This window comes from Pseudorasbora parva, chromosome 4 (genome assembly GCF_024679245.1).
Source record: "Pseudorasbora parva isolate DD20220531a chromosome 4, ASM2467924v1, whole genome shotgun sequence".
NCBI lineage: Eukaryota > Metazoa > Chordata > Actinopteri > Cypriniformes > Gobionidae > Pseudorasbora > Pseudorasbora parva.
The window spans coordinates 47,749,138-47,763,036 of record NC_090175.1 but is presented as its reverse complement, the minus strand read 5'-3'; the positions used below and the strand labels follow the sequence as shown (position 1 = coordinate 47,763,036).

At 37.2% G+C, this 13,899-nt stretch overlaps 1 protein-coding gene across 4 annotated transcripts in view; it reads right to left on the bottom strand.

The window, feature by feature from the left end:
- The window catches only part of dmd (dystrophin), a 135,998-nt gene that overhangs the window by 98,686 nt on the left and 23,413 nt on the right, over nt 1-13,899 (bottom strand). For all 4 annotated transcript variants that reach the window (XR_010904784.1, XM_067442048.1, XM_067442047.1 and 1 more), the window contains exons 8-16: nt 11,032-11,210; nt 10,518-10,652; nt 8,340-8,531; nt 1,639-1,820; nt 1,375-1,525; nt 1,166-1,285; nt 905-1,006; nt 546-653; nt 28-207 (exon numbers count right to left, since the gene is read on the bottom strand). Coding sequence is in view for 3 of the 4 variants with exons in the window: in XM_067442048.1 (XP_067298149.1) it covers nt 28-207; nt 546-653; nt 905-1,006; nt 1,166-1,285; nt 1,375-1,525; nt 1,639-1,820; nt 8,340-8,531; nt 10,518-10,652; nt 11,032-11,210 (1,349 nt within the window). In the remaining variant the exon portion in view is untranslated. The remainder of the gene's footprint in view (nt 1-27; nt 208-545; nt 654-904; nt 1,007-1,165; nt 1,286-1,374; nt 1,526-1,638; nt 1,821-8,339; nt 8,532-10,517; nt 10,653-11,031; nt 11,211-13,899) is intronic.

The following is a 13,899-nucleotide window of genomic DNA, read 5'->3' as shown; positions in this document are numbered from 1 at the left end:
TAAATTGAATGGTATTAGCATAACCACCTTGGTGCTGGTGAGCTGAAGTGACTGTACCAATTTGTCCCAACGCTGAGCAAACCTCTCCAGCTTCGCCTCTAGTTTCCCAGCGGCCTCTTTGCTCTTAATGTTGGTCAGCAGATCTTGAACGAGGGAGCAAAGCTTGTCCATGGTCTGCCTCTTTAACTCCAGGTCTGCTTTTAAAATCTGAGGAAAGGAATTCAGACAGCAGTTTTTAAGCTATGAAATATATTCTGGTTTTAAAGTCAGAACCTTAAAAAAACATAACTACATAATAACAATCTAAGAGAGTTCAGCAATTTAATGCTAGATGAAAATTGAGTTCCATTGTTAAAAAGGTCTGATTTCAAACCATTTCAAAACTAATTTTACTTTTGTAATGTGATGTTTTACATGTCGTGCAGCCTATTCAATAAGGAAACAATCAAAATGCATGATTAACAATCACGTCCTGATGGATAAAATCAAGCAAAGTAGGGTTGACTTTAATGTTTCAGTGAGTTTGGATTTGTGTGGCCACTTACAGCGAGCTTCCTGAGGTTGGCGGCTACTTCATTTGGGTCATTTGTGCCACTGCTTTGGATAGACTGAACTAACTCCTCCTTTTGAGTCAGCCAAGAATCAAACTGCAGCTATAAAACAACGACAGCGGATTAAAGGGAGATTGTGAGATGTGTTCCGCACTGCTGCTTTTCCTGTTTCTTTTGAGCACTGGTGATGTTATCGTGCCGATTCTCTTGAGAAAAGAGGTCTTCAAAACCTTTATGTTTCCCCAGACGTGCTCTCATTATAGTCATTTAACAGGCAGGATTCAAAAGGCGTTTTCAGAGCTGCTAAATGCTTTGTAAAAGCTTTTCCAGCACGGTCTGGAAGGATTCAGTACCTGCTCCTCAGAGAAATGCTGCCAGCACAGCAGGATCTTTTGAAGGAGGATCCAACGCTCTTCAGTCCATTTGCAGATCGCTGCCCAGCGTTCCCCAAGGATCTATGTAGGTAACATAGGGGTGTTATGAAAGACTGATCAAAGTAAACAAAACATTATACCACAGTTATTTAGTCCAATCAACCAGTCAGAGGGCTGTAGTTACAGTAACACAAAGTGTTTGGTTTTTGAAAGTTTGTTGAATGTTCAAAGATCATTTACCTGCAGTTTTTCCTCCAAGGCTGCGGTGGCACCATCCCCACTGTTCTCATCTACTACCACCACCATATGAGTCAGAGAGTTCACTCTCACTTGCTCCAGCTCCAGATCTTCCTGTAAGAGCTATAGGGACAGTAGCGACAATTATGTCTTTACTTGTTTTTTTTAAAATTATTATTAAAACTAACCACACAAAAAATTCCAGGACATACTTTTTGCTCTTCAATTTGACGCTTTATGTCATCAAGTTCAGGACCTAAAGGTTGTGCGCCCATTCTTTTAATACGAGTTTCGGTCATGTCCAACCAATCAGAAAGCTGCTTCAGCTGCTGGTGTTGCAGGTCCATCAAAACTTCGTGAAGCCTAGAAATGTTCCAAAACCTCAGTTATATAAGGATTTGTAAATATCATGGGTTATGGTCTTTCTGTTAATAGTTCTGGCTAAATAAAGGCTTATCATGCAAACATGTGACCACCTGCTCTGTCTCTCCATGCTGGCCACGCGCAGATGTTCCCAGCGAGAGTTGAGCAGATTCATCTGTTCCCGCACCTCCCTCTCTTCATCATCAGTCAGCTGCCCTCCAGACAACAACACACTTCCTGCTTTCAAAACCCGGCCCACGCTGCCCTGATGAGACGTTAACTCCACCATGTAGCCCTAGACACATACAGGGCAGTGGTAAAGTGAAGTACAGTGCAATGCTAAAACATTTACAGTTAAACATTTGTCATCTTTGATGGACTAAGTATGGCGTTAAAGTAATTATTTTTCACAAGAAAAATAAGATGAAGTTTGCAAGGCACCAAACTTCAGCCACAATTTTTGCTGTGCACATAAAAAAACAAAAACATTTTAGGCCTAATTTTAAATGGTTAGTTCAGCCAAAAATGAAAATTCAGTCATTAATTACTCACCCTCATGTCGTTTGACACCCGTAAGACCTCTGTTCATCTTCGGAACACAAATAAAGATATTTTTGTTGAAATCCGATGGCTCAGAAAGGCCTCCATTGACACCAATGTCATTTCCTCTCTCAAGACCCATAAAAGGCAATAAAGACGTCGTTACAAAGTCCATCTCACTACAGTGGTTCTACAATAATTTAATGAAGCGACGAGAATAGTTTTTGTGCGCAAAAAAACTAAATAATGACTTGTATAGTGATGGGCCAATTTTAAAACACAGCTTCCTGAAGCTTCGGAGATTAATGAATCAGCATATCGATTCATGATTCGGATTGCGTGTCAAACCAGCACACTGCTGAAATCACGTGACTTTGGCAATCCGAATGGCAATCTGGTTCGACGCTTTGTTTTGAAATCGGCCCATCACTATACAAGTCGTTATTTCGTGTTTTTTGCGCACGAAACTATTCTCGTTGTTTCATAAAATTATTGTAGAGCCACTGTTGTGAGATTGACTTTGTAACGACGTCTTTAGTGCCTTTTATGGGTCTTGAGAGAGGAAATAATATTTTTTGGGTGAACTAACCCGGTAACGCTTTAGATTATGGCCAGGAAAGTACTGCATAATTAAAGTGAATTTAGAGCGTAACTTTCGGTAATTATAGTGTAACTATAAAGTAAGTACATGTAGGTATAAGGGAACAATATGTAATATTAATTCTACAAATCAGGAAAAATAAATTATTTATACTGTAAGTATAGTATTATACTGTAAGTATTTTTTAATTAAGGGGTAATTATACTTGTGTGTAACAGTTCCAGAATACTAGCTAGAGACATGTGGGATCCTTTTTAAGATTATTCTGTGGCAAGGAAGAAAAAGAAGAGGAACAAGAGGAGGATGAAGCCAAGCAAGAGAAATGAAAGTGTTCTAAATCTGTTTAAAAAAAGTTTTTGTTTTAAATAAAGGCCACTTTAAATTAAAGCATACTTACCCTATAACTACATGAAACAAGAGGGGAACAAGAGCCACTTTAATTTTTACAGTCGTACATTCATACTTACCCCGTAACTACACAGATAATTACCCCTTAATTAAAAAATAATTACAGTATAAATAGTTATTTTTCCTGATAGTTACCCCTTTATTCCCCAAATATTACATATTGTTCCCATATACATACACATACTTACTTTACCGTTTGAATCTTTATTTGAGGTTTGCGAACAAACGCGGAAGACAATGCTGAATAAAGTCGTAATTCTTGCTATTTTTGGACCAAAATGTATTTTCGATGATTCAAGAGATTCTAATTAACCAGCTGATGTCACATATGGACTACTTTGATGATGTTTTTCTTTTCTTTCTGGACATGGACAGTAAAGTGTGCATACACAAGATACACTGTCGGACGAAATATAAAATATCTTAAATTGTGTTCTGAAGATGAACGGAGGTCTTACGGGTGTGGAACGACATTAGGGTAAGTCATCAATGACATAAATGTAATTTTTGGGTGAACTGACCCTTTAAGACATGAAGCAAACGGTTTGTGTGAGAAACTGTATCTTTCTTTACCTCATACAACACTATGTACAAAAGAAGCGAGCGTGCCATCAATTCCGGCAAGTGAGGTCAAATGTAAAAGACACATGGTATCTCAATAGGATACAAGCGGCGGAAGTGATCTCTTGCGCACATATCGTGCAATTTGACCTCCCAGGCAGTAATGGCGTCATGGCGCGGGGACAGCTGATGTACATAGTGTTGTATTTGAGGTAAAAAATTATATAAATACTGTTCGGTTTCAAACCTATCAAACCAAACCTATCGTTTTGTATTTATAAGACGTCAATGTGTCGTCACAAGCTGCAGGGTTTAATATAGATTTGTATGTTTATGTGTTTTTAACTCTCATAGAAATACACCCCATTGACATGCATTATACGGCTAACGGTTGGAATTTAAAATCTTCATTTGTGTTCTACTGAAGAAACAAATACACCTACATCTTTGATGCCCTGGGGTAAGCAGATAAACATAAAATTTTCATTTTGGGGTAAACTATCCCTTTAACTCTTCGTTGTTTCTTTGCACCGTCATCTAGAAAAAACTTTGAACATATGCTTTGACACCTTCTTGCAATACGTTTTTTCACTCATTATATCATGCCATTCATCCAGTCATTAAATATCCCCAGATAACTTTTCAATTTACACCCACGCAAGGCACAGTTTGATCCTTTGACTCCCAGATCAACTATTCTAAAAGATGTTAGAATATGAAACTGAGGGGAAACACTCAATACCATCTGTCATGAATGGAGAAATCTGATTTATTCAGAGACAGTAAACACAAGGGGTATACGCAGATCTGGATAATAATAACAGCCCACAACTTCATGATAATATATCTTAGTACTAAAACTTTCAGACAATACACTTCACCCCTTGGGTTCAAAGTTAGTTTGAAGTAATGAATCACCTGTCCGAATTTAGAGCTGTTCATATACGTCTCACACAAGTATAAAACATCACTCTTATATTAATGTCAACCAAAGTGCATTTTTTTTTAGACAATATAGATTTTTATTTTAATTAAATTTTTAGACAAATAAAGTTTGAAATTTATGAGTAGATGAGAGTAGTTTTTAGAGCTAACATAACAAATGCAACACTATAATTTGGGGAAAAATAGTGGTTATTTGCAGTGTTGAAGTAATTAATTTTAGTAATGTTTCTGTAATTTAATTACAGTAACTTCTGATGAAATTACATTAAAAATTATATATACACTACAGAAAAATTCTATATTAAAACTAGTCGTTTAACTTTTTTTTTTTTATAATCTAATGATGCAACGTTTTAAGTATCCCAGTTGTTTAATTGGTCAAGATTGAAATGGGATTCAGGAAGTAATTAGTATTAAGTTATGCAATACTTTTTAGAGAGAGTAATTTGTACAGTAATCTAATTACACTGTTGAAGATGTAATTAGTAGCTAGTCAATAATAAAGTTAGATTAAAAAAGAAATTAGACCAAATAAACAAATTAAACTAATTTTTATTGTTGAATAATCCTAACTTTTACAGATACTTATTTAATCAACTATGCCTCAATAAGAGCTGTAAATATAGTATGGACTCTGCATGTTTCTCTGCATGCCCTTCAACCTTGTCCAAAGGTTGTATCATAAGACCCTGAGCTTATGTAGGAATCCAAAGCTGCCAAATGGCAGCTAAAGCTTATGAAATCACATCAAATACAGCTAGCTTTAGCCTTTCCTGGAACACATTCAGCTCTAGAGGCAATCGCTATAGCCTGCTGATGCTCAAAATACATAGGGCATGATAATATTGTCTTTTTTAGGGTTTAGTCATCCAAAGTTTTGCTCTGAACTAGTAAACTAACATGATAGCTGTACATTTGTCCTTCTGGAAAGGTCCTTCTAATATGCTTTGACATCATAACTGAGACAAGGGATTTGAATAAAAGTGCCAATTTTATGTTTCTGTCTTTTGTTCACCTACCAATAATAATAGTTTAAAAAAAAAAAAATAATTATGCAGCAACAAAACTACTTCATCTATTTATAAGGTCAACAGAAACAGAAAAAAAATGAGTATGATTAGGATAATGTTGTCAACTAAATCGTACAGTCAAAATTTCCAATTATTTGAATGCTAACTGATACCAATTTACAACCAACTACAGCTAATGCAACCATAATGTCCGCTATGATTTCTTTAAATTTACCTTTGGAGAGACGAGTTTCCCCACAATTGTGTTTATGTTCATGTGCCCATATCTTAAAAAAATATCCTAACAACTTCCAAATGCAGAATTAAAGGGTTAGTTCACCCAAAAATGAAATTTATGTCATTAATGACTCACCCTAATGTCGTTCCACACCCGTAAATCCTCCGTTAATCTTCAGAACACAGTTTAAGATATTTTATATTTAGTCTGAGAGCGTATGCAAGTGTATGCACACTATACTGTCCATGTCCAAAAAGGTTATAAAAACATAATCAAAGTAGGCCATATGTGACATCAGTGGCTTAGTTAAAATTTCTTAAAGCATCGAAAATACATTTTGGTCCAAAAATAACAAAAACTATGACTTTATTCAGCTTTGTCTTTTATTCCGGGTCTGTTGTCAATCCGTGTGACGCTGCTGATGTGTAATAAAAATCATTATAAAATATCTTAAACTTTGTTCTGAAGATGAACGGAGGTCTTACGGGTGTGGAACGACATTAGGGTGAGTCATTAATGACATAATTTTCATTTTTGTGTAAACTAACCCTTTAAGGACATTATCGACACGTCACCCTAAATAAAGCCATCTTTGGCGTGATGCCTCCAATTCTTAGAATATTCCCATTTAATAATTGTTTCATCAACTCAATAAACCCATCTCTTGTGTGATACCTCTAACGTTCGAATATTCTGATCTAATATGATTTCTGACCTGTTAGGTTGCCAGAATAATAATCATACACTGTTTGTTAATAGGCCAGAGGAGAACTGGCACCCCGACTGAGCCTTATTTCTCCCAAGGTTTTTTTTCTTTCTCCATCATGACCTGGTGGAGTTTTGGTTCATTGCCACTGTCACCTTTGGCTTAGCTTGCTCAGTTGAGGACACTAAAATTTCGATCAAAGTTTTCAACTGAATATCAAAATAAAATGAATTACTAAATTAACTATATCAACTATATCACTGATCTGCCCACATTTTTGCTATATGATAATTGAAATGAGCTGATAACATCACTGTTTTCTCCATAGCGACTGTACATCCGAATCAAATTTTGTTGCAATATTTTCCTGATTAACACTGTGAAGCTGCTTTAAAACAGAATATAAATAAAGTTGACTTGACTTGACTATGTAACAAATGCATCTTCTGTATTGACACACATCTGAAGGAAAAGGATTATTAGTTCCATCCACATCAGTTGCTGATTGGGTTTAAAGGAAAAGTATGTAAATTTTGCCGCTAGAGGTCGCTTGTGCAAAATGAAGGTGTAGCTTGATGATGCCGTGAATGAACGTGGACTCTGAATGAGCGTTGTAGTCTTGACTCTTCACCTCCACAGCCGATGGAAAGGAATCAGATGGACTCGGGACGAAATCATGTTTATGACGGAGCAAATATAAAAAAATGTTTTATGAACACTACGGTGGTAAGAAGCAGGATGCACCGAAATAACGGTCTCAGAGCTTTTATTTTGCTTATTCTTCAGTTGCCACTTCCACTCTTTTTGTTGCATATATGGGGTAACAGTGCTGCTTTACATGGTTAAAACAATCATACTCATATGAGTGTGTTGAAAGTTATGTTATAACATTACTCTGTGTTTGCTTGATGGCTGGTATGAGACTTGTTGCACTTTGCAGTAATTCAGATCGATATTAGAATATCACATTAATAAAAACAGGATGACTTAATGATTGTCGCTAAATGACATGCAATTAACCTTAAATTATATTGTATGTTGGAGAAAGCTCTCTCAGATTATGCTATGTTAGCCACTTTAACAAAATAAAGTTGTCTCTGAGGCATGGTAAAAACATGGTGAATTAAGAGAACAAACAATTCAAACAATAAGACTAACCATGTTTTACTGTATAACAACGATTCGTTTAGTGATTTTCTGTTGATAAATGTATATCCAAACAGTTACTTGCCTGTCTAAAAAAAAATACACAGAAAACATTTTTGGCATTTGCATGGTTTCTACCGAAATCAAGGATAGCATGGATATTACGTCATTGACAGGTGACGCACGGGTCACAGCCCGTAACACTGGTTACAATAGCTGATTTCTCTGGATTTAAACATTGTTGGAAACATTTGGGATTAATGATAGTACACAGGTCAACAAAACATTGTTTCTAGTGGTTTTGGGATATTTTAATCTACAAATGTTACATTTTGTGTCTTTAAGTGGACTAAATGATTGGAAAAGTCTGTTATTTTACTAGAAGATATAGTTAAGACATTTTGATTGCATTTCAAGCTTAAATTTAACATCAGACTTTGACATTTGATAACATAAATCCAGTTAGATATTCTAATAAATTCACTCATCAGACTTTAATTGTTCTAGTGTAGTAGCTACATTGAAATGTAAAAGTTAATTCTAAACATCTCTAACAATACATCACCAACCAAGAAAAATATCACCTGTGACCAGCAGAATCATTAACAAACACATCTACTTTCACCTCAAAAGCTTTAAAAGACAAAATGGCGAATTACCTCATGGGTATGAAACTGCTCTTTGACTTCTTCGACAAAAGAGGAGATGGGTGGCTGTGCTTGCAAGCTGTCCTCCGCAGAGAGCAGCCAGGTCAGGACCTCCTCCAGGGCACTCTGGTAGCTTTCCAGCTCATTTAGCCCCTGTGGCAGGGGACTGGGGGACGGTCGCAGTTCATCGGGCTTGTCTGAAGACTGCAGGCAGATAGACGGGAGACAAATCGGTTAGATGATGGTATGGATTTACAAATAATAAAGATATTGAGTTTTTTTGTCTTTAAATCAAGACTTGCCTAAAGAGCGTATTGGCAATGAGGCGGTAAGAGTGGTTGGCTAATCATGTGTATACGTATTCGCTTGTCACTAAAGCCCCTAGAGTCCTTCTGGCTGTTTCATCCTCAAAAGCTGGGTGATCTTTAAAGTTACCCTTCTAATTTTCTTTTCCTGCTTTGGGAAATAGCCTCTGCGCTTGTATGTGCTCTGAGTGAAATGCACTAGCTGACTGATAAAATCAGGGTGGTTTCAGATTGAATTTGAAGATTGTGAGGGGTCTCATGGAGTTATGATTTACAACTTGGTTTATTAGTGGTCCTTGTGGTGTTTGCTCATATTCAAATAAATTCCTTACTATATGTATTAAAATTTGGTGTATAACTTTGTATTCACAAGAGGTGTGATATTACTTTTCTAAACAACCTTTAACCCAGTTTTCACTTGATGGACCACGAAGCAAACTAAAAAAAAAACTTAGAGACTTGAGTCATATAATGACCAAAATATCTTTTGGGTGACTAACCATCTAGCAAATATCCCACCACACACTTTGCTAAGCAACATCAAGGCCTTGACATCCACCCATAATACCCTAGAGTTTTGCTCCAGTATTATTTTAGTATTATTTATATACGATTATAGTATTTATTCATATTTTGTATTAGCCTTTTTATTTTCAGTTTTTACTGTAGCTTTAATGAATATTTATTTTAATTTTCCACCTTAAATTGATTTATTTCAAACTGTCACCAAGTCAACATTTCTAGTTTTTCATCTAATACTTACTATAACATCAACATTTTGCACGACTCTATGGAAGCTTGTTTCTGCCACAGAATAAAATATTTTAAAAGATAATAGCAACTTTTAAATCTCACAATTGTGAGTTTACGTCTCGCAGTTCTGAATTTATATCACACAATTCTGACTTTATATCTAGCAGTTGCATTATAAAATCAGAATTGTGAAATTTAAACAAGCAATTGTGAGAAAAAAGTCAGACCTTTTTAATATATTTTACGGCGGTAATTAATGGCAGAAATAATTATTTTATAATTATTAAATCAATATTCATGTCATTCGCTCTCTATAACATTATGTTTTTATTTTAGATGTATTGAGGTTATTTTTTTTGTGTGTGGAACTATTCATACATGCATTACATTCACTAAAGTTATTCATTTTACCATGGTGAAAGCTGAAGGTAACGGTTGCTTCACAACCATTTTCAAAGTTCTGTGTAACTGTCGCTAGGCGGCGAAATGCGACAATCGTATGCGAATGTCGTGTGCAGTGGAAAGGGCCGGATTTACTTACAGCTTGCGCTGGCGCAAATCCTCTTTTGGTGTTAAAAAAACAACTGTCGGGATTTTCCAAAGACACATTTTTCTGGCTGACCTTATTGCATATGCATTAGTAGGCGTTTTCCTTTCAGATGCAACATTTATGGGAGGAGAGTATTTAAATGAGTCATTCGAGGTGATTTACTAAGGTCTGCGCTAGTCAATTTCCTAATATTTGTGCCATTATTTACCGCCTAAAACAGCTAATTTCTTTTTAATGCTAATTTGCGCTTATCTTGGTAGATTATGCTGGTCATTATGGAAATGATCCAGCTGTGTCTGTGTTCTTTAATTTGGGAGTCGTCAGTAGATCACACACAGAAATCTCCACTTCTATCTGTGCTTTTTTGTAATTGCTCTCTCACACTAATTTGCCCTGTTTGTCTCTCCATCAGGTCCCTTTCTCATTGTGAGTCCATGGCATTTTTAGTTGTATTATCTGGCAAGCAAAAATCATGAATTCGATCAATAACTGTGTGACGCCACTGATATCAGTAGGAGGTTGTTGTAGACACAGCTGCAACGCCTGGCAACAATGAGGATCCTGCAGCCAACAGAAACAAACCTGTGTGGTGAGAAACTTCCTCTGCTGTTCAGGTGTCTTGACGTAGGCAGCTTGAGTGAAGGCATAGCTTTTGAATCGAGGCTTATAGGAGGGAGACGGGCTGCGAACTCGACTCTGAGCCACACTGACTGTGATCTAAGACAAGTACAGAAGACAAGAAAGACTGAAAAATGCAAAACAAAAGCCACAGAGATGGATGGAAACAGAGGAGAGTTGAGTGATGAAGAGATGAGCTGGATATGGCAGTGAGAAGGGCGATGAGGACGTTGGAATGCAGAGTGGTAAAATTAGATCACAAATTGCAAAACATAATTTAATGTCAGCTGGCAAAGTGTGTTGACAAGATAGATGTGCTTTCTACATCCTGAGAACGTCTAAAAACCTTTTTTGAAACAAGAGAAGTCTAATGCTTTCATATTAGACGTATGTGGCGCCAGAGATAATGGGCCCATGCATTATGATTACAACATACCGTTCTAAACTCTGTGCATCTATGAGTGTGTGTTCCTCTGACCTGCTGGGAGTAACGCTGTTGGGTTTGAAAGAGGAAGTGTTCCTCCTTGGTTACTGTAGATCGTGGGAGGGTCTCCACCTCTTGTATGGCCTCCATACTCACGCCATGGGGCAGCACTTGGAACAGGGAGGTGACGTACATAATGATGGATTTCTTATCAGGATGAGCTGTAGCAACATCTGTGAAGGAGAAAAGAAATTACTAAATTGCATAAACTTTTAGAGGAGACATTAGATAGATGTGAGGAGCAGAAAACCCCTGCAAACATTTGCATGGCGTTGTACGTATACTATTTTTCGTTACAATTTTAAATAACTATTTCTATCTATTTTAAAATATTTTAAATGAAATGTATTCCTGGATGACAAATCTAAATTTTCAGCATCTTTACTCCAGTCTTCAGTGTTACACGATCCTTTAGAAATAATTCTAAAATGCTGATTTGATGATCAAGAACTTTTATTATTATTATCAATGTTGAAAACAGTTGTGTAGAATACAACCAGAAATTTTTATGCAGTATTAAAAAACAGGGAGAAAACAGCGTCTATAGGCTAAAGTAGCAAGTATTTAGGCCCCATCCACATGAAGCCAGAGCTTTCCCAATCCAATCTTTTTTTCCCCCTTATTTCAAGAAATATCTGCGTACACGAGATCACTGAAACCGACTCAAAACGATGTAGTATACATGCCAGGCCAGTGTGCGGCGCTGTAATTCTGCACACAGAAATACACAAAAAAATTGAGAAGAAGAGTTGTTGCTAGAATTGGTATAGCAGTGGTAGGAGGAGAGGCAAAATCTCACAGTAAAATAAATACATTTGTTATTTAACATATGTGTTTTATTAACGCCTACACCTACCCAAACCCTAAACCTACCCTTACAATAATGTAAATACGGTAATAAAATGACTCAATATTGATGTGCGCATGCCTAGTGTCCGCATTTGTAGTGCTTAACTCTTTCTCCGTGCTGGACCTAGTGTGATGACATCACCGTTTCACAAAATACACGGATTGGCTGTACACATGAAGACTTACGATTTCAGATGTATCCACTCTGGGACCCGGTTTCAGAAAATATCGGATTCATGCTTCCAAAATGCCTGATCCGTGTGGACGAAACAGTGATACGGTACAAAATGTATACATATACAGCTAAACACGTCTCCGTGTGGACGGGGCCTTAGTATGATCTTCCCTTACACTTGAGAAATAGCAGGAACCTGGTTCTCATAACCCTAAATGGGACCCTAATTAATACCATTGCTAACACCTGTACCTGTCCTACTATTTCATGTCAAAATAACTTCTGTGAAAAAGGTCTGTTACACCAGGTAGAAAATGCTTTAGCATTATATAACCGAGTGCAAGTTATTGGAAGGCTTGCTAATAAGACCGACTTTCAATCATATCAATCCATTCAAAATGCCAAAGATCACAGGTCTCGATAGGCATAAAATCATAATTTCGCATCAGCAAGGCCACTCTCAAAGGGAAAATCAGAAAACATTGTGTGGTATTCAAACTGTTATAAAGACATTTGAAGAATCAGGAGAGGTCAAGGGCAAAAAAGGACTGGAAGGCCAATAAAACTTTCTCTTTCTGAGCGTTTCTTCTTTGAGAGACCGGAAGAAGTCCAGCATGGACCTGGCTCAGCATCTGGCTGCTTCATCAGGATGCCAAGTTGATGCTTCTACAGTCCGAAGAAGCTTGACCTGGAATGGTCTTTGTGGAAGGGTAGCAGCAAAGAAATCACTTTTTCTCTCACAAAGATTTTGATGAAGATCAGCGGAAAAGAGGATTATGAAATGATGAATTAAATTTTTGGGTCATTCATCAACAATATATGAGTCTACTTCTTGAGCAATTGTAGCTCATCACTTTGATCGGACCACACGGGCCAGACTTCGTTTCCCAGGTGCATCAATGAGACTTTGCCGCCTTTGACCATGTTGCTGGTTCACCATTGTTCCTTCCTTGGACTAATTTTGATACTGATCAATGCAGAACAGGAACACCCCACAAGAGCTGCAGTTTTAGAGATGCTCTGACCCTAGTCTAGCCATCACAATTTGTCAAACTCACTCAAACCCTTACGCTTGCCCATTTTTCCTGCTTCTAACATCAACTTTGAGAACAAAATGTTCACTTGCTGCCAAATACAGTACAGGTCCTTCTCAAAAAATTAGCATATTGTGATAAAGTTCATTATTTTCCATAAAGTAATGATGAAAATTAAACTTTCATATATTTTAGATTCATTGCACACCAACTGAAATATTTCAGGTCTTTTATTGTTTTAATACTGATGATTTTGGCATACAGCTAAAAAAATTAGCACATTTTATCCGACCAATAAAAGAAAAGTGCTTTTAATACAAAAAAAGTCAACCTTCAAATAATTATGTTCAGTTATGCACTCAATACTTGGTCAGGAATCCTTTTGCAGAAATGACTGCTTCAATGCAGCGCGGCATGGAGGCGATCAGCCTGTGGCACTGCTGAGGTGTTATGGAGGCCCAGGATGCTTCGATAGCGGCCTTAAGCTCATCCAGAATGTTGGGTCTTGCATCTCTCAACTTTCTCTTCAGAATATCCCACAGATTCTCTATGGGGTTCAGGTCAGGAGAGTTGGCAGGCCAATTGAGCACAGTAATACCACTGTCAGTAAACCATTTACCAGTGGTTTTGGCACTGTGAGCAGGTGCCAGGTCGTGCTGAAAAACGAAATCCTCATCTCCATAAAGCTTTTCAGCAGATGAAAGCATGAAGTGCTCCAAAATCTCCTGATAGCAGCTGCATTGACCCTGCCCTTGATAAAACACAGTGGACCAACACCAGCAGCTGACATGGCACCCCAGACCA